The 24,705-nt window shown below is 44.3% G+C and overlaps 1 protein-coding gene across 4 annotated transcripts in view; it reads right to left on the reverse strand.

Moving 5' to 3' along the window:
* The window catches only part of SUSD6 (sushi domain containing 6), a 90,888-nt gene that overhangs the window by 27,126 nt on the left and 39,057 nt on the right, over positions 1-24,705 (reverse strand). For 3 of the 4 annotated variants that reach the window (XM_054567365.1, XM_054567368.1, XM_054567367.1), the window contains exon 2: positions 21,877-22,077. In XM_054567365.1, coding sequence (XP_054423340.1) covers positions 21,877-21,997 — 121 coding nt within the window. In that variant the 5' untranslated portion in view covers positions 21,998-22,077. Of the gene's footprint in view, positions 1-21,876; positions 22,078-22,371; positions 22,421-24,705 lie in introns of those variants that run through there. The other variant, XM_054567369.1, reaches the window with a different exon arrangement.

Below are 24,705 nucleotides of genomic sequence, written 5' to 3' on the forward strand. Positions count from 1 at the left end.
GGGGGCAAACGCTTAGGACCAGACGTAGACCTAAGCCTCGTTTCAAGGTGGAAGCCCAACCCAATGCTTCATTTGATGCTGCCCAAGTGCTAGTGGGAGCTGCCCCACCTTCTCATTCTCTTACACGCCTTCAACAACAGATGTGATCCTAAAAAGCTGGTTGAAAATGCAATCATATTTTATATACATAGGAACACTTGCTACTTAAAAACTGCAGTGACTCCTTTGGTGGATGGTAAAAATCCTTTAATAACAACACTTTTTTAAAAATTGGGAGGGATAATTTTGTACTTCATACATTTGGTTTAAGGATTGTTTTCTCATATATTTGAGTACCTGGGTTTCAGGGGAGGGGGCATAGGCAAACTAGGGTAGATAATTTTTGCTTTATCTGCAATGTTTATCTAACTACTACCACTCATGTTTCACTTTTAAAACTACTACTAATCAAACATTACAACATTAGCACCACTCTTCAAGGAAGAACAAAGAAAAGTGTCACCCACAAAGGAAAGCTCTCGGGTTCAGGGTTCAGGTCGGTATGAAGACCTAATGTAACTAGTAACAGCATTTGTGGAGTGTTCAGACCTCACTTCTGTGGCATAAGCCCAAGATTCCTCCTAAACTTGAGAATTCATATCCACCTAACCTGTTTGCATGGACTAAAAGGCAGTGTGCAGCAGATCAAACCCTAACTTTGCCCTCTTCAGCAGCCTGAGCCAAGGGATAAAACTCTTCTCCTTTTGTTATCTTATTTCCCCTACCTAAATAGTGACCACTCTCAAGAAGTAATGAAAGGGCCATAAACAAACTACAAATAAAGTCAACTTTTTCAGATGCAATACTGATGTGAATGAGGTTCCTGCCAGCTTACAGTCTCTGGCTTGGCTCCCCCTGCAGAGACTTCCCCTTCCCAGTTCCCCACTCCAGCCTTTTATTGCAGGCCATCTGGCCTGCCTATAGTCTTTCAAGCAGAAGGAGTCCCTTTCCTCAGTACCTGTACCCATGTGGATTCCTGCTATAAAGCTCCTTCAGAAAATAAAAGTTAATCTACCTAATTTCCATCGCTAACAGATTTCAAGGGTTCATGAAATTTAATTTTTTTAGGATGCTGAAGGGGATGCAGGAGGCTGGGTGTGGCTAAATGGGAAAAACAGCACCATCCAGAACTCTTACCCTGATGAGCAGGGTCTTCTTGCTGGCAGCATGAACTTGTACATGCAATGCATGAGCCACTTTTTAAGTATGTCAGTCAGTTTAAAATAAATATCAATTTATTATCTTTCAAAGTGAGCATTAACTGAATTGGTGGTGAGGAAAGTGAGGACAAGGTGTTTCCATCCATCTGTTCAGTGCATTCCCTCCCTGTAAGCAAGACAGACTTGAACGCAATTTATCAGATGTCTACATCAGCTCCTTAACCACAGAAAAGAAAGCCCCTTCTCTTGCTACTAAAAGAACTGGGCTGCAAAATGACAGGGACCCAGCCTATAAGTAGAATTTATGCAGAAGGAACTTGTGGGGAGGGATAGAGACATAGCAGCTGTCCCCTAACAAAGCCACAAGTGAAACAAAGTCTAATGAAAATTAACTGAGTTTTCATTTTGCTTGGAAAGCCTGAGTCATTGGGAAGACCAAGATGAAAAAGGACACATCCTCTCAGCATTCATACTTCCTGAGTTTTGTGGGGGTCTGAGAGTCAAACAGGCTCTCCTCCAACAGACAAATGGAAAACATTTGAGATGGAGGCAACAGTGTAAGCAAGGCTCTGAGGCACATTCCACGATATATTATGAGAATGATAAAATTCCTGGTAAAGTTCCAGGACACAGCACAGAGCAGGGAAGGGGTGGGAGAGCAAGCTGAAAGCGCAGAGGAGGGTTATGTTGCTAATAAAGAGTACGGACCTAATATAAGCCTTACAGAGAGCCCTGAGTTTGTTTCTTTTAAAGGGAGGAGTATCATGCTTCCTGTCTGAAAGTTTGTCTTACTATGACAGCAGGGTGGAACACAGATTTGAGCGGAGGAAGGTGGGTAAGACATTGGAGACAAAGAAACCAATGAGCCTGATGAGAGATATGAGGCCTTGGATGTCAGCGGTGTTATTTGTTCTAGGAGGAGGCCAGCATTTATGCCCCTGACGGGAGTTAACCTGCTGGCTGCCTGCCCCCCACCGCCACTATTCACCACAACAGGGAAGAAGAGCTCAGGTGCTTTTATGCTATCAGAAACTCACCGGCCCAGCGGAGATGCGGATTCTGGAATGCGGATGTGCTTCCAGAATCCCCGACAGTGGTGAGTTCTGGCCCTCTAGACAGCAAGCTGCAAGGAACTAATGAACTTCAGGGTCCCAATTAGACTGTACACCATTCTGAGGACCGGCTGCTGTATTCTGCAAAATGCTGGAAGACTCTTCTGAACAAACGGGGTCCGGAGAAGGTGACAAAAATCTCTGCCTCGCCTTCCCCCATCGTCTCACACGTTCTCTCCCTCCTCCAAAAAAGGAAAAACTCAAAAAAATGTGTAAGGATAGACGTGGAAAATGCCCTATTCAGGCTACAGAAATGTGTTTGAGAAGGTATACAGTTTTTAAAAACTACTCTTAGTGGTCGAAGGGCCTGGGAAATGGCAGATGCCACCCACAAAAATACATTCCAAAACTCCTCAAAGAAAATATAAGAGCCCATATTTATGAAATTTGGAAAGGAGTTCTTAAATAAGTCAAATAAAACACATTCTAGAAAGAAAAAAATTAATAAAGCTGACTCTATAAAGCAGCAATGGTTCTCAAACTCTTTGTTCACACAGGTTCCTTTACACAATTGAAAACTATTGAGAACCTCCAAAGAGTTGTCTGTGTGTTACATCTATCAATATATACCATAGCTGAAAATAAAACTAAAAAAATTTTTATTTGTAAATGCCTTTTAAAAATAAGAACAGTAGCCCCAGCTGGTGTGGCTCAGTTGACTGAGTGCTGGCTGAGAACCAAAGGGTTGCCAGTTCGATTCTTAGTCTGGGCACATGCCTGGGTTGCAGGCCAGGTCCCAAGTAGGCGGTGCCTGAGAGGCAACCACACATTGAGGATTTTCTCCCATTCTTTCTCCCTACCTTCCCCTCTCTCTAAAATTAAATAAAATCTTTTTTAAAAAAAACCGAGAACAGTAAATATCAGAGTGAACATGTCAACATATGCCATGTGGCCTTTGGAAATTCCCACTGTACATCTGTAAAAGAATGGGTGCAAAAAGGCAAACAGCATCTTAGTATTAATATGAAGATAGTTTGAACCACGTCAATCTCCTGAAAGGATCTCATGGATCCTTGGGAACCACTGCCATACAGAAAGTTAAAATAATCTACAAATTGGGAGAAGATAATCAAGGAATTACAAAGTTAAAGCCACATGGGGATTCCATTTTCTGTATATCAAGAGTGGCAAAAATGGTAACAATACCAGCTGTTGCAAAGCATGCAAAGAACTCAGAATTTTCTTATGCATCACTAGTGGTATGAATTAATATACCTAGTTTGATTTGACATTAGGTAGAGTTGAAGTTGTGCACTTCTAATAATCCGGCAACTCCACTACTAGAAGTGTATGCCAGAGGAATCCTGTATACATGCTTAGGACACACGTACAGAATGTTCCTTACAGTACTGTTCCTAACAGTGAAAAATTGAAGTCACCTATACATCTATCAATGAGAGAATGGTTACAAATATTTTTTGGTATGTTAACACAGTGGAATGCTATACTGCAGGTAAAACAAACCTGTCAACATGGTTAAATTCAGAAACAGTATTGAGTGAACAAAAGGAGGCTATGGAAGATTACATACATTTCAAAACATATAAAATACTGTATACTGCTTAGGAATTCATTTTTAGGAATATAAAACCTGTGCATGTGAATGTACATTACTTACATGTAATGTAAAAAAATACCTGTGATGTATAAAAATATAGAAGCACAGCTGGAAAAATACACATCAACTAAGGATACTGGTTACCCCTGGAGGAAAAGATCTGAAGCAAACATGCCAAAATATTAAATCTAAGTTGCAAATATCCACGTATAATATTAGTCATACATTTCAATGTATGAAAATTTTCATTGAAAAACTGAAAATAGGGTTAATAGATTTAAAGTGGCCACCTTAACACCAAAAAAGTGAACAAAATAAACTGACAAACAAAACAGAAACAGAGGCATGGAACAGACTGACAGCTGCCAGAGGGGAGGGGGAAAGGGGACTGGATGAAAGAAGGCAGAGGGACCAGCCAAAGACACACACGCAGAGCTCACAGATGCAGACAACAGCATGGTGACGGCCAACGGGAAGGGGGTGCAGGGCATGGGTAAAGGCAGGCAACGGGGGGCGGGGGGGGAATGGGAACATCCGTATTAATGTCAAAAATGAAAAAAGAAAGGGGAAAAAATGGGCAGAGGACCTGAACAGACATTTCTCCCAAGAGGACAGACGTACAGATGGCCAACAGACATATGAAAAGATTCAGCATCACTAATCATCAGGGAAATGCAAATTAAAACCACAAAGACATAACACCTCACACCTGTCAGAGTGGCTATCATCAATAAATCAACAAGTAAGTTGGCAAGAATGTGAAGAGGAGAGAATGAACCTACATATACTGTTGGTAGGTCTGAAAGTTAGTTCAGCCACTCTAGAAAATAGCATGGAGTTACATCAAAAAATTGAAAATAGTACTGCCATATAATCCAGTAATCCCTCTTCTGGATATTTATCTTAAGAAAACAAAAATACAATACTAATTTGAAAGGATATGTGCACCTCTACATTCATTGCAGCATTCCTAGTAATAGTGAAGATATGGAAGCAACCTAGATAGATGAATTGGTAAAGAAGATGTGATACACACACACACATACACAATATTATTCAGCAACAAATAAGAATGAAATCTTGCCATCTGCAACAGCATGGATGAACCTAGAGGATATTATGCTAAGTGAACTAAATCAGAGAAAGACAAATACCATATGATCTCACTTACATGTGGAATGTAAAAAAAAAACCAAAAACAAAATAAATGAACAAACAAAACAAAATAGAAACAGACCCATAGATATAGAGAACAAACTGATGGTTGCCAAAGGGGAGGGGTGGGGGAATGGGAAAAAATAAAAACAATGTGTAGATATAAAGATAAATAAGTAAACTTGAGATTTCGAAAATAAGAAAGTGGCTATTACCTGGAATATCATTGCACATATGTGTTCATTCTTTTCACAATATTTATAGATATTTTATGATAACCCAAAACTAAGACATGTCATTTCTTAACAAGGTATTTGGTAACTTTTCTAATCTTCACAACCACTCTAGGTCCCATTTGGCCTCAAAATATAGACAGAAATCATAGGTTTCACCACGACTGCCAAATCCTAGGGATTTGCCTTCAAGGCTCTCAACATATATGATCCTGAATCCCAGACCTGTTTCCACCCACCCACTGACTGACCCCGCCTTCGAAAGCTACACTACCAAACATATCTGTAAAAATGCTTGTCAGAGGAACGTGCAGTAACTCTTAGCATGGACTTTGTTTCAAAGGTACTCAGCCTCGATGGCCCTACCACCTGCCCTCAAGTCAAGGGAGCAGCCAGAATGACCCAGCTGCTTTCAGAGTCAGCTGATCTTACATCATTTAATATCCACTCCTCCCAATCCTGAGTTTATCCTGAACACTTAGTCCTCAGAAGTGGGGCTTCTATGATGTTAAAACCCAGGTCCCTAATTCCTCATGCTTCCTGAGACATGGACAGTACCAGTATTCCCTAAGGTGGTTCAGCGTTTCTCAAAGTGTAGGCTACTGTCACCATCTGCAACAGAACTATGGTGGCAACAGCTTCTGCTTCTAAGAGGGAACATGTGAAACCTGTGTGCTTGGTTTCTTTTCAGGGGGAAGAAGGGAAGGGCTAGGAGACTGTAACATATTATTTAATGATTTCTAAAGGACGTAGATGGCTGGGCTGCACCCCAGACCATATGAATGATTCTTTGTGGGCATGGGTTGTGGGAATCTAATTTTAAAAGCAAGGTCAAGTGGGAAAAGCATCACCCCAGAGGAAGCATCTGACGAAGGAACCAAACCTCATTACCTACTCTGTATCCAAGAGTCTCGGGCAGCCCAATGCCAACCGAACTCCCCTTCCCAGCTCTGCCTTGGTTTGGATCCTGCCTTCCCCCTAGGCCCAGTGTGAGTCTCAGCTCTTCTGGAAGCCTTCCTGGATGACGTCAGGGTTAATTCTCTTCTTTCTAAGAGTATTCAGTCCCTGAACCACTCGAGATGAACAAAGATGTACTCCATCTTATCTTTTCCTCCAATCAGACTGTGAGGCCCTCAGTTCCTGGCAGAGGGCCCAGTGTACATGGAATAGCTTTTTAACAGTTAAGTGGTTGAAATAATGCTAAAGACAATGGCATGGGGAAGTCAGTATTACACACACACACACATACAATGTAGTACAAAAAATACTTGATTTGCAATGGGGGGACCTGGGTTCAAATCCCAGCTTTATCCTTTAATGGCTATGATAAGTTTATTGTGAAGACACCAATGTGAAAATATACAAGAAAGTGTTTTACATCTTGTCAACTGCCAGTTGTGGTAAGCTGTTACAGCTGTTGCTACCTATCATTTCTCATCTCAAAAGTGGTTCATATTATTTACCCCTCTTTAGAGCCAAGAAAGGAAAGTACAGAAGTAGGCATTGCAACCATGAAAACAGAGAGAAAGAAAGCATCGGAGACTACAGTTCCCAACGTCTGTAGGTAGCCACCACCCTGCTGGAACCTCATCCCCTTGGGCCTCTGTGCTTCCACCAGAGCAGGGAGGAGGTGCCAGGGAAACACCCAGTGACTAGAACAGTGCCTGGCATACCCCAGGAGCTTTACAAATAATGCTGAGTGGTGAAAAACTTGCATATACTGCCTGGCACAAGAGAGCATTCATGGGGATCCTTTCCACCTGTGCACTAGGAACTAAGTAAGCAATTATATAGCAGCAAGGTGATATGAGCAAGACTGAGGCCCCCAAATGAGTGTGAACTTAAGCGCAGCAACAGCAACAGTCTTAGCTTCTGGAAGTACTGTCAAAGGCAGTCATTAAAATCATCTTCAAACCTCCCTTCTAGTAAATGAAAACGCAGAGTGCAGTAAGCATCCAGCTGGCTCAGATTAAAGCAGGGTAGTGGGGTAAAATGAAAAACAGAATCAGGATTTCCCATTACTGCTAACAGGAGGGTGTTCAGAAGGAAGGAAATTAATGGACTCATCAAAAGGCCAGTGATTTCACTTAAAATGAATTAAATCGATCCAATCTTTCCCTGTTTCAGCAAAGACCTGAGGTTAGTGGCGTCTGAGCTGCCTGAAAGCTAGCTGCCCAGACAGGATCAGAGGGGCTACGTGACCTTTAACCAAGTCTGGGAAATCTTCCTTGTGCCCCTTCAAACAGAGGCTGGGACAATGGTTCTGAGGTAGGATGTGCCTGGTGTCCTTTAGTCTGCCAACAGCAGGAAAGAAAGGCTGAAAACAGGTCAAATTCAATCTGAAGAAGAGCAAACTCCCCTAGGACAGTGAAAACATTCTGTGAATCACAGCTAGCCCAGATAAAGTAGACCAGAGAGAGAAAAGGTTTAAGTAGGATCTTCTGTGATCTCCACAGGCAACCCCCAACCCTTAATACACTCTACAAGCATCCCTGGCCGGCTCTGCCGGAGTGCAGAGGAGTTAAACTGAGCACAGCACAAGGAGAGGGAGGGAGGGAGGAGGCAGAGGAAATGGAGGAATGAAAGGCAAAACAGAGCAATCATACCAAGTCAAGAAGGAGGGAGGGAGAAACTAAAGGAAAAGGAAAAAGGTACATGGATACAACCTTCTATCCCATCCACCCAGCAAACACTGACATAGGCCCACCATGAGCACAACGCCAGGCAGCAAAAAATGTGGAATGACAATCCCCAGCACGCTGGAAACTAGAATTGATTAGACAGCCTGCTAAACCTTCCAGTCAAATGTGAAGATCTGGAGTAAAGGGATCAGGACCCAACAAGAATGCTAAGTCCTTCCTCTCTGGACACAGGTTTTATGGAAGCAGCAGAACTGCAGAGGCCAGAGACTCTCTAAAAAGCAAAGTAACTCCATTTACAAACTTTTCTCTAGTTTCACTTTCAGTAAGACAGTCTCTGAATTGGATTCTGATTCAGTACAGCTTATCAACAGAAGTTCTCACACACATAAAAAATAAAAAAACAAGTAATAAGCAAGCAAAGTTCCTGACCCTGGGGACCCTGGCAGAATCCAAGGTATCAGAGCTCAATGGGACATGGAGAGCTAGTCCAACCCTCCCTTCACCCTTGAGCAAAGTGAGGGCCTTCAGTTACTACTCTTTAGAGGTGGTGCTAGAGCTGATGCCCAGGACTCCCAGTTCAAGGCCCTGCTCTTCATACCATGACCCCAAGCTGTGGAAAGATTTCCTAAGATGCAGGCTTTCAGAACTCACTGCTGTGTAAGAGGACAGAACAGAAGTAGGAGGAGGACACAGATGCCCAGCAAGGGATGGCCCAGCAAGGGACTCACCGGTCTGGCTCTTCTCTGTAGGGTAACTGGCACGGGCCAGCACCAGCCCAGAGTAGGTAAGAGGGAGACCTGCCAGCATCCTCCTTCATCATTTAACTTTTCCCAGTTTTCAAATTCGGCTGGTCCACCTGTAGCACCCTACTTCTGACCCACCTCTCTCCCCAGTGGATTTAAGGCCACTCCATTTCTCTATCCCCACCCTACCAAAACTTGCTCTGAAACGGGTAAGATGGGCTTGTTCACCCAAAGCGTAAACTGGCAGTTCCCAAAGTAGAGTCCCCAGATCACCCTGGGCAGAAATGCAAATTCTCAGTCCTTATCCCAGACCTGCTGAATCAGAAACTCTGCAGGTGGTGCCCAGCAGTCTGGGCCCTTCAGGGGACTCTGATGCACAAATCTGAGACCCAATGGCACATACAACCTAGAAGGCTCAGCCTGCTGATTCTCTCACAAGTATGTGAGCATTAATTGGCACACCTGAATGACCTCTAGAATTTCAAGCCTAGGAGCCCACACAGCTGCCACTAGAGGAAGGAAAAACGTCCCAACTCAGCATATCTTTCTCCTGCTTCTCGCATTCAAGATCTTGTGTAAGAATGCACACAAACGAACTTTTAAGCCTTGACCAGAGAGGCAGGAAAGCATGGGCTAGTACTGTAAAGAAAGCAGAACCTCTCTTCACCAGACCTTAGAAGGGACAAAGGTGGGCCCAAAGGCCTGAGCCTCCCCGACTGGAGGACTGACATGAGGCCATCCTTCCCAGATGACATCCTGCTCAATGTAGGACCCAGTGATTATTCTGCAGGAAAACTGCCCTGGGCCAGACAGACATTCAGGGAGGCTCCTGAACCCAACTACATACGGCTTCACCATAGACAGTGCAGAATATAATAAGCACCTTCTCTGGGTCCGCCTAACACTTTCTAGGACACATCGCAGTGGCAGGTGGGTTTCCACTGGTGGGTACTAGGAAGGTGGCACTGTGATGCAGAATCTGGCACCTCAGGTAACACCAACCACAACCTAAACAGAACAGAATTAAGAACCCTGCTAGCTCCTTTTCTGCTTCCCTGTTCTTTACCCAAAACTTGCTCTGACTACCCCTCTGCCTCTCCAGCTTATTCCAGGTCCTCATTCCCAATGGGGACTCTGTGGCTTCTCAGTGGAAAATGAACGTCAGATTTCTAGGTCTTTCAAAATCCTGACAATGACACCCTTGTCTCACATGACCAGTTGTCTGTGAAAAAAAAAAAATTAATCATCCCCCCCTTTCCTTTCTTTATTCCCAGAAATGAGGCATTGTATCATATTCAGAGGTCCAAGCTTTAGATTTAGACTCCATAGATCTGTGTTTCAAACTCAAGATTTGGAGCTCTGTTGGAAAATTTAGTTTGATCCCACCCAGAGATGGATGAAGGATTAACCAGTTAGTGTTAACTCAGGGTTTTAAGCAATTCAGAAAACAGATGCTGATTAAAAAATAGAGCATTATACTAATCCCTTCCATTGAAAGTGACTTTTATTGTTGACCCAGCAATTTTGCATATAATATCTCACCTAATCCTATATTCACAATCTTACTTATTCCTGCAAGGCCAGGGCCTGCCATTGCTGGCAACAGAACTTCTGGGTGCCAGGGAGAGGGACTGCAAAGCCTCTAAACTTCTAACAACAAGGTACTGAGAACAATAGCATGAAGAATGGGTTCCTGTGCTGAAAGCCACTCTAAAGAAACCCGAGACACATCTCTGCTGAAAGTCCTAACAGTTCTTTGCGCCCCTGAACACATGAAATCACAGACAGTTCTCACCCCAATGTCTCCGATTCCCCTGGCCTGATCCAAGGTGGCAGTCCTGGCATACATCTGCACGCCCTAGACGCCAGCTGCTCCTCGACTCCTCTTCCTCCCCAGTCAGTTAGGAACCTCCCACAGCCTCTGGCCTCCCCCCTGTGCAATTTGTGACTCCATCCAAGACCCACCTGGGACCCTGTGTGGTGCATCAGACTGGTTGAAACAAGGAGTCCTTGTCAGACATGCCTCCCACGGGCTTGCTGGGCTGAGGCAGAGGAGAGGGGGCCTTCCCTGAGTGCCCTCCCTCCACAGCCTGGAAGGGCAGCCTCACTTATCCAATTTCCTTCTCTTCCCCTGGGCAAACAGGAGCCCAACTGTCATTCTTCTTACCCCCATCTTCTCCGTAACGTGTACCAAAATCAACACCCCCTCCAGCCCTCCTGATTTCCCTGTTTAGATTCATTCAACCCTTAATCCATTAACTGGTGTTTGTTTTTTTCTTCAACCCTGTGATCTTTCGGACACTCCAGCACACAGCACACAGCACACAGCACAGGTACTTGTTCCTCCTCTTCCTCCTCCCTCCCCAGGAACTCTGTCAACTCAGGAAAGGCAACTGCCTCCACCATTAGCACCTCACCCCTCTGGGTGCTTCCTTCAAACTGTGCTCTTGGTGACGTTCAGCCCGTATCTCTGAAATCTTGGGTTAAAGCTAGATTTTATTTATTTTTCTCTTTTGACACTCCAGCTTCTCACCTTCAAAGTAGAGGAATTTCAAGGTGAGCAGAGCAGACACTATGTAACTCTCCCCCTTTCCTCCCTCCAGACTGCCCCCAACAGGCTGGCTGTACCCGCCACCAGTAAGTTGCCACATAATAACAATGATGATTACACCACAACCCTAGATGGTAAGTATGTGATTACCCCAGTTTCACACATATGAAAACCAAGAGACATCACCTTTGAGAAAGTTGCTCAAAATTATACAGCATGTTAGTTGGCAGAACTAGGATTCTAACTAGCCTGTCTGGCCCAAGAGACTACATTCCTAACCTCACTAAGCCATCTTGTCTCCCCTACTCACTACCCGCTACTTGCCCTCAAGTCTCAATGTACATACCCTTCTCCCTCAGAGGAGTCTTCCATGGCCATCCCAATCTGAGTCAGGTATCCCTCACATGTGTGTATTCTAGTATGACTCAATGAATTCCCTGATCACAGCATGTCTCGCGCAGAACTGTAGCTGGTACGGGCTTGGCATCCAGTAGCCTTTCAACAAGTAACTGAATAAATCAGAGCACTAAACCACCAGCTCTGTATTCTTCCTGGCGTAGAGCACTGTTCCTGGCTTAGCTGCCCTCCTCTCACAGGCTGACTATGAGGACCCAACTACGTGTGGTAACTTCCACTGAGATCCAGTCTGGTACCTTGTCCCAGAAGGCCCTCCATGGCATTTCATACCTCCTGCTGTCCTACCTGTCCACCATATGTCAGCACAGACTGGCTAAAGGAGTTAATGTCATCTATGAAAATACCAAACCCAATCTGTCCTGCAGCAACCCTGGCAACCCTAAGTGGGCATCAGGAACAAGTCTATAGGGTTTGTGTGTCATGATCTTCAGCACAAAGGGTTCAAGTTCCCTAAAGATGAAAGCCCCTGAAGACTTAACAAGCTGTCCAATCCCTTCAGATTGAAGATGGTCAAGATTCTTGGAAAAAGAATCCTGCTCATAGGAAACCTCTCTGACATCCTCCCAAAAGAAAGACCTGAGACCAGCAGCTCCTGCTTATTCCATTCAAAAAGTATAGAGCCCTGGCTCAGTTGGTTGAAGGGACGTCTCGTATACCAAAAGGTTGAGGGTTTGATCCCTGGTCAGGGCACACATGGGAGACAACCAATCAATGTTTCTCTCTCTCTTTCCCTCCCCACCTCCATTCCCTCCCTCTAAAATCAATGGACATATCCTCAGGTGAGGATTTAAAAAAAAATTTTTTTTAAACACACACACAAAGCCTACCCTCCTTCCTTCAGTCCCTATTGATTCTAGGGGTAAGGTGATGGGTGGCATCTCACAGAGGATAGGACTCTGAACTGGATCTTAAAGGGTAAAGAGGAGTATGGGTAGGAGAGGAGAAGGCGGGTCTCCAGTCGCAGGAAGAACAGGATAATATAGGTTTAAGGGTGCTATGGTCAGGAAAAGAGAAGAAAGGTGTCCCCTTTCCCTTGACTTTAGGGACTAAGCTAGAGGGAACTGTGGGTGAGAAAGGGAAGCCAAACCCATCCAAGCCGCCCTTCCCCAGGCCCTCTCTAATGGCAGGTATGTTTTAGAGCCAACATTGTTTTTACATGCATTCCTGCACATGACCTTCACTCCCCGTGGGTAAAAAAGGCCCACTTTTCCTCCCTCCGCATCACCTAAGGGGACCTCCACTGGGTTCAAAGATCTTCATCCAGGTGGAAAGTTAGGACACCACAATAAACTCTTCCGGGCAGCCGGCCCAGTTCCACTCCTTCCCTCTCAGAAGAGCCCCACCGCATGCACTCCCTGAAGCATGAGGGCACTTTCACTTCCCAAACTCTTATGGGGAACCATAAACCAGTAGGGAGGTCCCACTGGTGGCTGCTGCTCACACAGCGGTGGACTTATCCTTCTCCTCCTCACATACAGGACAGGCCATGATTCTGTACACTCCTGCCTGGAGGGATCTCCCCCTTCCCTCAGCATCTTCTCCGGTATGTGCTGTTGGATCCACCTGTGCTGACAATACCTTCTCCGGTATGTGCTGTTGGGTCCACCTGGAATGATCATTGTCCTATTACAGCAAAGTATTAAAAACTTTGTCTTGGCCTTCAAGGATCTTATGTGCAAACACTTACAAAACTAAGAACAGAGAACAAGAATCAATACTGAGAGACACATGTATATAAGACCTCAAATATCAAAGACTGCAGGTGTCTACTATATGATGGGTGTTAGAAGAGATTTACACAACCTAATGAAGTCACCAGCTACATTCACAGGCCATTAATCAGCAATTCTGAGCAACCATACACGGTTATCAGGGGACTTAGTGGAGCTGCATTGGCTCAAGACACCATAGTATCCTCTGTAATCTGGCCTCCAAAGAATTGAGATCAACTGGGAAGCAAAAGCATCCAAGGCTTCTACCTCAGCTGCCCCAAAATCAGTGCTCAGTAAACAATAACAGGCAGCTCCACACGCCCACTCAGTCCTTGTCTGGTGTGTGACAATCCCAACTACATTCTCTGTGCCTCCCACCACTACCAGAATCAACAAGGCCAAACTGTCAGAACTCAAAGCCAGTGACAATAAACACACAGGTCCTGCCCTTTCCCAAGGAGACACGTGTCTACTACACGTGAAGCACTGATCACATCAGATCCTTTGTATTTCATAAAGTATTGTTTACTCATGATAACACAGGCTCCAGCAGAATTATTTTATAACCCTATTTGTACTCAGCCATAGCTTCCTGAAACACATTTCCCCTCCTGGGCTGAAACGCCTAAAAGAGTTCCGTGACTTTCTTTAAAAAAAAAAAAAAAAAAAGCTTAGCAAAGAACAAAGTATTAAAGGGAATCTGTTTATCTTTTCTGCACTACTTCCAGAATTCTGAATGATTAAACAATAGTACTTTAAAAGATTTGGCTACTGGCAGAGCTAAAAAGTCAATGAAGTTAAACAAGGGAGAAATATCCATCTCTGGGGAAGCAAATGAATGTAGGTGGGAAAGGTTCTTAAAAGAAGGAATGCTGTCAAATATAGCTGAGAAAAGCAGGAGGAGGCAAAGGACTACCAAATGGAGAGAAGATAGGCAAGTTCTCATTTTTTAATTCTAATGTTGTATTCTCCAGATGTGTTTAGGAATCTTTTGAAATGTAATCCTTCAATCATAACTTGGCGCTGATGAAATAAAATACATCTTTTTTTAAAAAGCAGACGCTTGTGTGGCATTCTCAAATTTATAAGGTTTCGAAAATGACTCCAAAAGTTCCTAACAAATAGCAGCTTTGAGGAACCCAGGCTCTGAAATGCCAACAAGAGAGCCTCACTGAAGGGAACGGCTTACTGTGAGGCTACTTAGTTGACCCCCCCAGCACCAACACTGCAGAGGGGCATTACTGCTCTTTTCCACTTGTCTTCATGTGTGGAATGCCAAGATGTGGCATCTGAGAATTAAAAATGCTAATTATGAAGAATTTGTGCAGTCTGCAGGATGTACTGAATCAAATCTGAGAGACCCAGGAGACAGAGAAAAAACAAGGAGCACTTTCTAACTGAGTCTGCCTGAACTATTGGGTTGGCCAAAAAAGTCCATTACGTTTTTTCCATACGATGGCTCTAGTAGTGCTTAGTTGCCTTTAACTTCATTCAAAACAATTTTGTTAGACTGTATTGTGACAGCTGTCATATCAGCACACATTTAAAAAAATACCAAAATTGGTGAATTTTTGTGCAGCCATCTTAATATTGAAGATGGAAGAAGATATGCAACATTTTGGTGTATTATGCTTTATTATTTCAAGAAAGGTAAAAACGCAACTGAAATGCAAAAAGAAAGATTTGTGCAGTGCCGAAGAAGGTGCTGTGACTGACTGAACATGTCAAAAGTAGTTTGAGAAGTTGCCTGGTATATTGGCATTTCAACCAAATAATTCTTTGCTGTGGGGCTGTCTTATGCATTGGAAGACATTTAGCAGCACCCTGGCCTCTACCCACTAGAAGCCAATAGTGGGACGTACTCAACAAAATATCCATACCAGTAAAGTCATTGGTGAAAATAAAAAATGTCGCTTTTATTCTACAGAAAAAAACATAACAGACCTTTTGGCCAACCCAATAATTGGCTGCAGTGTCAGAGGAGGTACAGGCCGTACCAACTGGTGCTAGAACCTGATCTTCCAGCCTGGGAATTACTTCTTTGTGTGCCAGGCACGGTCCTAAGTGCTTTCTATATACTATCTTATTCAATCCTTGAAACAATCTTGTAAAATAGGCATTATGATCATTCCTATTCTAGGGAAACATCCACGGTGAGATGAGGCAAATTACCCAGGGTAACACAGGCAGCTGGGAGTACGGGGGGCATTCAGACACGGGCACTGTGACTCCAGGGCCCACGCTTTTAACGAGACTGCACTGCCTCTCTAAAAACCAAGGGACAGGATTGGAGCATAATGACAGTGAGATATTATACTGAGCTGTACTAGTGGCCTCAGTGGCTCCATGAGAGCTACAGGTGGCATTTGTCATTTGAAGGCATTTATGAATTGAATCGTATTCTACCTGACAAGAGACAGCTACATGAAGAAACCACAGTTTTTCTTTTCTTTTTAAGATTCTATTTATTTATTTTGAGAAGGAGTGGAAGGGAGGGAGAAAGAGAGGGAGAGAAACATCGACTGGCCGCCTTCTGTTCACACCCTGACCGTGGACAGAACTGGCAACTCAGGCATGTGCTCTGACCAGGAATCAAACTGGTGACCCCCTTGCTTGCAGTATGACACCCAACCAACGAGGCCACACTGGTCAGTGAGAACCCTAGGGTTTTTCAGCAGTTATAATCTCACCCTCATCTTCCAGTGAATTCTCATTTCATATGTTAGGGGTGCTTAAGGCAAGGCAGGTGAACAGGGCTGGGAGGAGTCCGCAGCCGACATCCCTCTCACTCACACACACCACAGACAGGTTGTCTCTAAATGCCTCTGTCCCTCTAGGTCCCAAAGCTAAACATGAGGTGGGTCAAGGTCACTCCTGACCTGGCCACAGTCCAGGCAGCCAGCCATACCAGCACAAGCCACCTGAACTGGGAGGGCTGCTCACCCTCTCCAGGCTCACGCTTCCGACTGATGAGTAGGAAAGGAATCTTTCGATGGTTAAGAGGTGGTGAAAAGAGTCCAACTGCACCCCCACCTAGAAGTCACTGAACACTGAGTGCTAACCCTATTTTTTTTAAATTAGCACTCTGTAACTCTCTTTTGCAGAAAAGAGTTGGGCAGGTAAGAAGGATAACCTCCAAACTCTCAAGTTAGCCCAGGATAGTGGGGCATCTTTGCTTGGCAAATGGAATCTGTGTTTAATGAGAACTTTAACCCAACCGAGACCACTCAGGTGTTCAATCTGGTGGACTCCCAGTTTTCTGTGTTCACAAGTTAAAGTGTAAAATTTGTATCAATATCCTAAACATGGCACCACAATAACCCTGAAGAAGGTAATTTCTCAATGTCTTTTCACGACACCAGAATGTAACAAGCCCCATAATGACCTGCCCAGCCTCCTACCACAATCCTCAAGTCTTTTTATAGTTATAGGTAATTACACCATGGAGAGATTACTCATTTCGTCAGCAGTGTTTACACCTGACAGGAAGATGCTCTGAATATGTTTTGGTAACTACAACCTCATTTAGCAAACAATTTGCTGTGGTCCATATTGATCCTTCCCAAGAATAGAACTGGCTTGACAAATCTTTTGCCTAAACTGGGAACCAAATAACTAAGGGCCATTGTAAATGAGAACAGAAACCACCACAGAGGGGAACATGGTAACTCCTCCATCCTTTATCCAGGAGAGAAAACCAATGGTGTTTTTCTTCCTTTGTCAAAATAATCTTCTAAATGTTCATCTGAGTGCTCCAGTAGAGCAACGCAAGGAAGAGGTCTCATAGGAGCCTGCAACTTAGCACAGGTAATGTGGTTCTCAGCAGACAATGGGCAACAGAGTCAGACAGACTGGGCACAAATCCCAACCAGCAGCTCTACCTACAATTGCTGGTCTCTGAGCAAGTTATGTAACCTCTCTATGCCTCTGTTTCTCATTTGTAAAACAGACACATGACCACCTAGCTCAAATGTCCTCTGAGAGCTTTAAACGGGATGATAATACAGAGCCTGACAAATAATGTTCTATGTGCATCAGTTTCTTACCTGTCCTTTCCTTTCGGTTCAGAGTGCATTATCTCTGACTCCAGGCCCCTCAGACATGGGGAGGTGACCCAGGGCCACCTGTCAGCATTCTTCTGCCATCACCCCCCTGAGAGCCCAGTTCTCAGTATTTTCCATCTTCAATGAACACAAAGTACCTGGCTTTCTCTCTGCTTTTAGAAACACAGATTACTGCTTTCCCTTCTATTTTAAATTTGCTTTAGGTTCTTCTGTGATGTTTAACATGGCATAAAGTGTCATAGCAGCATTTTAAGGGGAAAAAAATCAGACGCTAATAAAATACTGAGTATTAGCTCTGGCCAAGCGGCTCAGTTGGTTGGAGCATTGTCCCATACACCAAAAAGGTTGTAGGTTCAATCATCAGTCAGGGCACATACAGAAGGCAACTGATCAATGTTTCTCTCTAACATTGATGTTTCTCTGTTTCTCTCTCTCTCTCTCTCTCTTCTCTCTCTCTTCCTCTCCCTCTCCCCGCCTTCCTTCCACCTTCCTTCTCTCTCCAAAAATCAACGAACATATCCTTGGGTGAGGATTTTTTAAAAAATTAAAATACTAAGTTTTTTCAATAAATATGCTAAGGAAGGGCAAGGGGAATAAAAATCAAAAGCTTTTTACATGAGTCAGCAAGCCAGCTGGGTTGAGACCATTGAATTATACAAACATGGAAGACAAAAAGGACCCCAGAAATAATCAATCTTTCCTCACCTGGTCAAGTTTAACACCTTATCCCCAACCCAAAAAATGACTTTGCATCTTCAGTATTGTTTTTTAAAGACAGTAAATGATGCCATCTGCATCCAGTCTCCTGCCCAGTATGACTCAACAGTGGGTCACATACCATCTCTGTTGTTATTATTTGAGAATTACACCACACATATTACATGTCAAGTGCCTTCCAATCATTTTTATTAGTCTATACACCACTGAACTAGCATCCTTAAGTATCTTGTTTCCTTTTATAGAAGAGACAAAGAGGTCAAGTGATTTGCCTAAGGTCATACAGCAAGTTTATTAAGATCACAGGCAAAGGGAAGGAGTGTGAGGTCTGAGAGAGGCTGCTACATCGCTGGGATCCTCAATCCTCTGAGCCCCTACAAAAGGCAAGTTGGGTAGTATGAGCACAGATCTTATCTTTAATTCTGATCTTCTCCTGCACAGTGTGACCGTGTGTGAAGAACAGATATGCTTCCTATTGCCATTCCTAAAAAGGAAACTTTCAATAATTTCCCGTCTCTGCTAAAGGAATGACCTAGGAGGAAGCTAGATCCAATGCCTAACACCTTCTCCCTTGTAACAACCAACTCTGAACTAAGGACAAGAGAAACCAGGATGGAAAATTGAACTCCAAACATGACATAATTTTATTCCAGAACTCTGAAGTGTGTCTTCATAAATGATTTTTTTCTTATAAACCTGAGCAAGTATGACCAAGACTAGGGTGACTATGGTGTTTGTGACCAGAGACTATGCAGATGAAATGCCCCCCAGAATATGCCCACTTTACCAATGTCCAGTGGGATTCTCACAGTCATGAATGTGCGTGTTCACATAAACATAGTCAGGGTCTACTAGAGACCACTGAGTAACAAGGCTGTGAACTTTACCAACACCTCATTTTAAAATGCCTTTGGAATGCCTATTCAGGGGCAGCTACAGAAAAAGCTAAGAAATGCAGGAAGAGGAGGACGAGACCTTTCCTGAACTAAATTGCCTTTCCCTGACTTCAGAGTATCTGAGAATATTAGTTTCTTGGCAAGCTTGATTGGCACATTGCTCAAAGCAGGCAGGGCCATACAGGTGTGCTCTGGATTTTAGGCCAAGGAGTGGGCATCTTCTTCCCTCAGAGACAACTCCAGAGAGAGGGAAAAACATTGGCAGCCACTTGGCACACTGGATCTAAGAAATGGCAAAACTCCTCCCCCTGCCTGCACCCTGCTCTGTACCAGTACACATGTTTTATGGGGATTAGAAAGACTTTGGAGGTGGGATAGCAGGAGAGAGAAGACTCTCTGCAGATGGGGGAGGGAATGAAAATAACAGAGCCAACTTTCCCATCCTCGGTTGAACCCATGTTATAGACATATTTTTCCACATTGTAGAATAATAATCCCTTTATCCAGACAGTCTGGAACCATCAGTCCCTGATAATTGATTTCAGACTTTAGATGGAAACTTGGGAAGGTGTGGATAGCTGGAAAATGGGGAGAGGCAGGGGTGAGGCCCATAAAAAGGAGGGTGAGGTGGGGGGTAGCTTAATGAAGATAAGGAAGCCAAAGACTTCAGACATAGAAGGCAGACCCCAATACAGCCAGGTAACAAGCCAAATCAGCTTCCCCAATGGGGCCTTGGAAGAGGATGGCCATGGTTTTACACCAGGCACTAGGCCAGGTTCTGGTCCTGGCCCTAAGACCTTCGGCAAGTGCACAACCTCTAAAGTCTGTCCTGGATCTGGACCAGTCTTAGCTTCCTTCCTTCCTGCTGACAGTCATTCCATTCATGCACCTACTTATTGAGCATCATTTATTCTGTAAATGGGTAAAATGGCAAGTCTATTCTATGAAGGGCAAAATATTTTACAGTCTAAATATTTTAGGCTTTGGGAGCCATATGGTCTATGTTGCAATTACTCAACTCTACCATTGTAGCACAAAAGCAGCCACAGATAATATATACATGAATGAACACTGCTAAGTTCCAATAAAATTTATTTACGGATACTGAAATGTGAGTTTCATACAATTTTTATGTATCATAGAATATTATTCTTTTGATTTTTTCCGATTATTTAAAACCATTATTAGCTTTCAGGCTACAGAAAAACGAATGGCAGATAGGATTTGGCCTGTGGACCAATTTGCCAACTTCTACTCTAGGGATACAGTGGTGAACAAGAGAGGGTCTCCACATTCTATGGTTCTGTGACTGCTGTTCTAGAGGCCTCCTCTGGCTTCAGAGTGGCCCTATGAATGTGGGCTCTGCTTAATTTTGTTGCACATTGGTGTAGGCTGGCCTTCTGTTCCTTTGAAATCTCATATAACCATGACGTCGACACTGTGGGATCCCAAGTGTTAGAGGCCTCCTTGGTTGTGCCAGGGGTTCCTCACAGCCCATGATGTCTCAGGCTTATGGGAAAGGTTTGCGTTAAGTATCAGAATGAGATAAATGAGAGGCAACAGAAGAGGAAATCTGTATGTGGGTGGTGAGGAAAGTGATGATAGAACAAAAAGATCAGCAATTGTTTCTCCCAAAAATTCAGAAGAAAAAAAATAAGATTAAATGAGATCGCACCATTCATTGTTCTGTATGTGTTGGGTAAATGGGTGATGGGATTTCATAGAAAGGGAATGAAAGAGATAGCGCTGAGCTATGCAGACTCTGAATCGTACCTGCCTCCCCCAAGACCCCTTCCAGAGTCTAGCTGAGATCCCACTCCAGAGAACAGTGGCCAAAGAAAACTGCCATGTACATGTATCTAAGGAACTCCGACAGGGGCACCATTGCTGATAAGCTCAATCATAACTGAGACCACTACTGGTGTCTGCAGATACAGAGGCGGGTTCTGTGGCATCACCCAGAGGCCTATCACACACAGCCAAATATGCCCTTTCTAATAAGGATTCCGGGTCTAGAGGACCACATGAAGAAAACCTAGAAGGGTCTTCAGAGCACTGCTGAAGGCAACAAGGACCATACAAACCTCAAAGGGCTCGCTGCTGCATTTGTAGCCCTGTTAGGGCTCTTCTAGCTTACAATCTTCAACAGGATGAAGTCCTTAGAATCATGAAAGCATAGACTGAGAGAGCTAGATGTGTCCCTAAAGGTTATCCAGGTCAACTCCTTCATTTAACAGATGCAGAAGCTGAGCCACAGAATGAGTAAGTGGCTTGTCCAAGATCACGATGTCTGTGGTGTCAATGACCTGGTCCTGCTTCACTAACTTATGATACTTGAATTCTTTACTCATTCTGAGAAAAACAACAGAAAGACAAGAAACAACTAATAAAGAGCTAACAATCAGTAAGTGCTTATTGTGTTATCTCAGTCAATCTTCATAACCACCTTAGGTACCATTCTGCAGCTGAGGAAACTGAGGTTTACGTAAGTCAAGTCTGGCTCAGGGTCACGGAGCGAGCAAGCAGGAGGACTGGGTTCTGAACACAGGCAGTCTGGCACCAAGCCTGCGCCCTTACCTGTACATTGCACTCTGAATCCCATACCGCCATCCTGCCTGATGATTACAGCAGCGGGGAGAGGGGTGATAATGTCAATACCAGCAGAGTCCTACACAGTTGTGCTCCATCCAGGGCATTAGGCCCCTTGGTGCCACACCAGCAGTACTGGCTCCCTGCTACACCGCAGCACAAAGGCCTCCCCGCCGGGCTCTCCCTGTAACTGCCCAGAAGACGGAGAATCCCCTATCCCAGATTTTGGGGGAAACAAAGGCACCGTGTCTTTTCCCTCCCACGGACAGAAGGCAGGCCAGGACTCACCTGAGGCAAGTCCGTCTCCAAGGAGGGTGCTAAGGATCGCCAGTGGCAGGAACACTCCATGTCCCACACAGGCCACGGCAGACGCTGAGGTGCTCTTTGGTGCTATCCTGCCATGGCACATCTTTTATCCGTCCAAGTTATTTTAAAAAGAAGAAAATTAAAAGCCAGAAGAATTCTAAAGTCAGCCAGGGGTAGATTCACCTATAGAAAACAAAAAACAAAGACATAAGTGAAGTGAAAATTTTATCCATATATTAGTTACAAGTAGGCATTTTGGTAAAGATGCCATAAGCACATACAGAGTTGAAAGAATTCTAGCAATTGAGTTCCTGCTTTCAGAAGAAGACACAAGCACTTCGGTGGCTTTTCAACTCCTTCCTGGGGAAATACCAAGGCCTGAAACAGCTGCGATTGGTGTTTGCGAAACAGCATCGGCATCTAGGAGCCAGATCCTTGCGATAGGACAGGGAGACAAGCACTGGCTCACCAGCTCACCTGGAGGTCAGTCGGACACAGCAAAGCTTTCAGAGACTGCCCGGACTCTGCCTGCCTGCCTGCCTGCCTCAGAGGCTCCAGCAGGGAGGAGGAGGGAGGCTCCAGCAGGGAGGAGGAGGGAGGCTCCAGCAGGGAGGAGGAGGGAGGCTCCAGCAGGGAGGAGGAGGGAGGCAGCTGTTGACACAGAGCTGCTGCATCAGAGCCTGGCTTCGCCTTTGCCACTTGCACTCAGAGTAAATTCAAGTTAACTGAGAGAGAGAGAGAGAGAGAGAGAACAGAAGAGAGGAGAGAGAAGGGGGGGGGAGAGAACAGAAGAGAGGAGAGAGAAGCGGGGAGAGAGAGAGAGAGAATGAATATGAGAATATGAATGAGAATGAACTTGTGTCTTAAAGGGAGAATGCACCGCCTAGGGAAGGAATGCAGCAGTGAGAGCCAAGGGCCCCCAGCTTGGCCTGCTCAAATGCCTGAGGCTGGATGAGCCCCTGAGGACCTGACTCTGACTTAACAGCTCACAGGTGACCCCAGAGACCATACTGGCTGGCTGGACCTGACGATGAGTGGGGGGAGGACAGCTATAGCTGTTAATAAGCCCCACCACCCACTCTAGTTCAGACAAAGACTTTAGAAGGGCAAGAACCAGTATCTTAAAAAAAAAAACAACAAAAAACAAAAAAACCCAAAAAAACAGGAAGCAAGGCTTTTAAGGAAGTTTTCCTACATGCCTTCAGGGAAGCAGCTGGATTGATGACACATTATGATATGGGCCTATTATATTTTACTTAACTCATTTGATTTAATTTATCCTAGCTTATAACAGGTATTGCAAATAATAAGATTACACTTCCTTTTTTATTTTAATTCCATACAACACCTCCTTCTCCATTAAAAAGACCTTATGTAAACAGACAGGGGAGTCTGCCATCTGCCACCCTAATAAAGGATGCCCCTGAGACTCTGTCAGAGATATTATCCAGACCTGACTTTAATCCATGTCTGAAGCTTTGACTCAGGCTTATGCTCCCCTTATAAAAAGAGTTACTGCAAACAGCAATGAGCTGTCTCAGTCCAAAGGAAAAGCATCTGTGAGGGTCTTCAATGAGTATGAGCCAGGGGTTCAAGAACAGAGCTAGCCGCTGGGACCTTACCCACTACCCACAAATATTTGTGACTGTGGTCTTCTGTTCCCAGACTCTTAACTTGAGCCTTTACAGTTGTACAACAGGATGGTTCATGCAGAGTCCTAGGGGTGGAGTCTGTGAGTGATCCAAAATAGTACATAAAACTGTGTGTATGTAAATGTATGGAATGTGTATACATTTATGTGGCTAAGAACCACAGAATTAGAGTGCCAGAATTCAAATGTTTCTTTTATTATGGCCAAATTACTCTCCAGCCTCAGTTTCCTCATCTGTAAAATGGAGACAGTAACCATGTGTCTTCATAGCGTTGATGTAAGAATCAGGATCAAAGCACTTGACATAGTGCCTGAACTTTGCAAGTCCTCAGTGAACACCGGCTGCTGGTGCTATTGTAATTAATAGTAAGATCTGAGCTGTGGGACCTTGGAGGTTATCTGGCTTCATCTTCTCACTTGACAGATGCCAAACTAGGGTCTGAAGAGGTTAATGGATATGCCCAGGGCCACCAGCCACTTAGCAATAGGCCCTTTGGTGCTGCTGTTTTACATACAGCTACTGTAGGTAACCCCGTGAGCAATCACTGTTCCCTCAAGGCAACAACCACTGGATCATCAACAATGACACCTGCTTGTGTCACATCACAGCATGCGCACCACAAATATTTCTGTAGTGAATAGCTGAGGCCAGATCAGAGTGGTGCTTAGGTGTTCTGTGCAAGAATGGAAATCATCAGCAAAGACTACCCAGGGGAGGTGATGGCTAAGCTCACCACTAAAGGATGTGTCTAATGAAAAAGAAGGAAAAAAGGAGACACCTTTTACAAATACAAGTGGATAAAAGCAATGGGAGCACAGCACTCCTGGCAGAGGCTGGAGGCAGAGACCAGGCTAAGGAGTTTACACTATACCCTGAAACCATGCGGAGCTTACAGTGATTAGAAACAGGGAAGTTACAAGACCAAATTCATTTAGGAAGCTCATTCTGGCAGGGATTTTAGAGGATTTGGGGAGAGGGAGATGCTAAGTGGTAAAGAATCTTACATTTATTATTTTATAGTTAATGTGTAGCTCTCTGACAGTATCTGTCAAAATGCACATATTCCCTACCCTATCAATTCTACTTCAATTTCTGTCCTCAGAAATCACATGTGTGCATGCAAGATATTCACTGCATTATTTGTACTGGCAAAAGACTG

The sequence above is a fragment of the Pteronotus mesoamericanus genome, unplaced genomic scaffold, assembly GCF_021234165.1.
Source record: "Pteronotus mesoamericanus isolate MK-2021 breed Mesoamerican mustached bat unplaced genomic scaffold, CSHL_Meso_final contig_182, whole genome shotgun sequence".
NCBI lineage: Eukaryota > Metazoa > Chordata > Mammalia > Chiroptera > Mormoopidae > Pteronotus > Pteronotus mesoamericanus.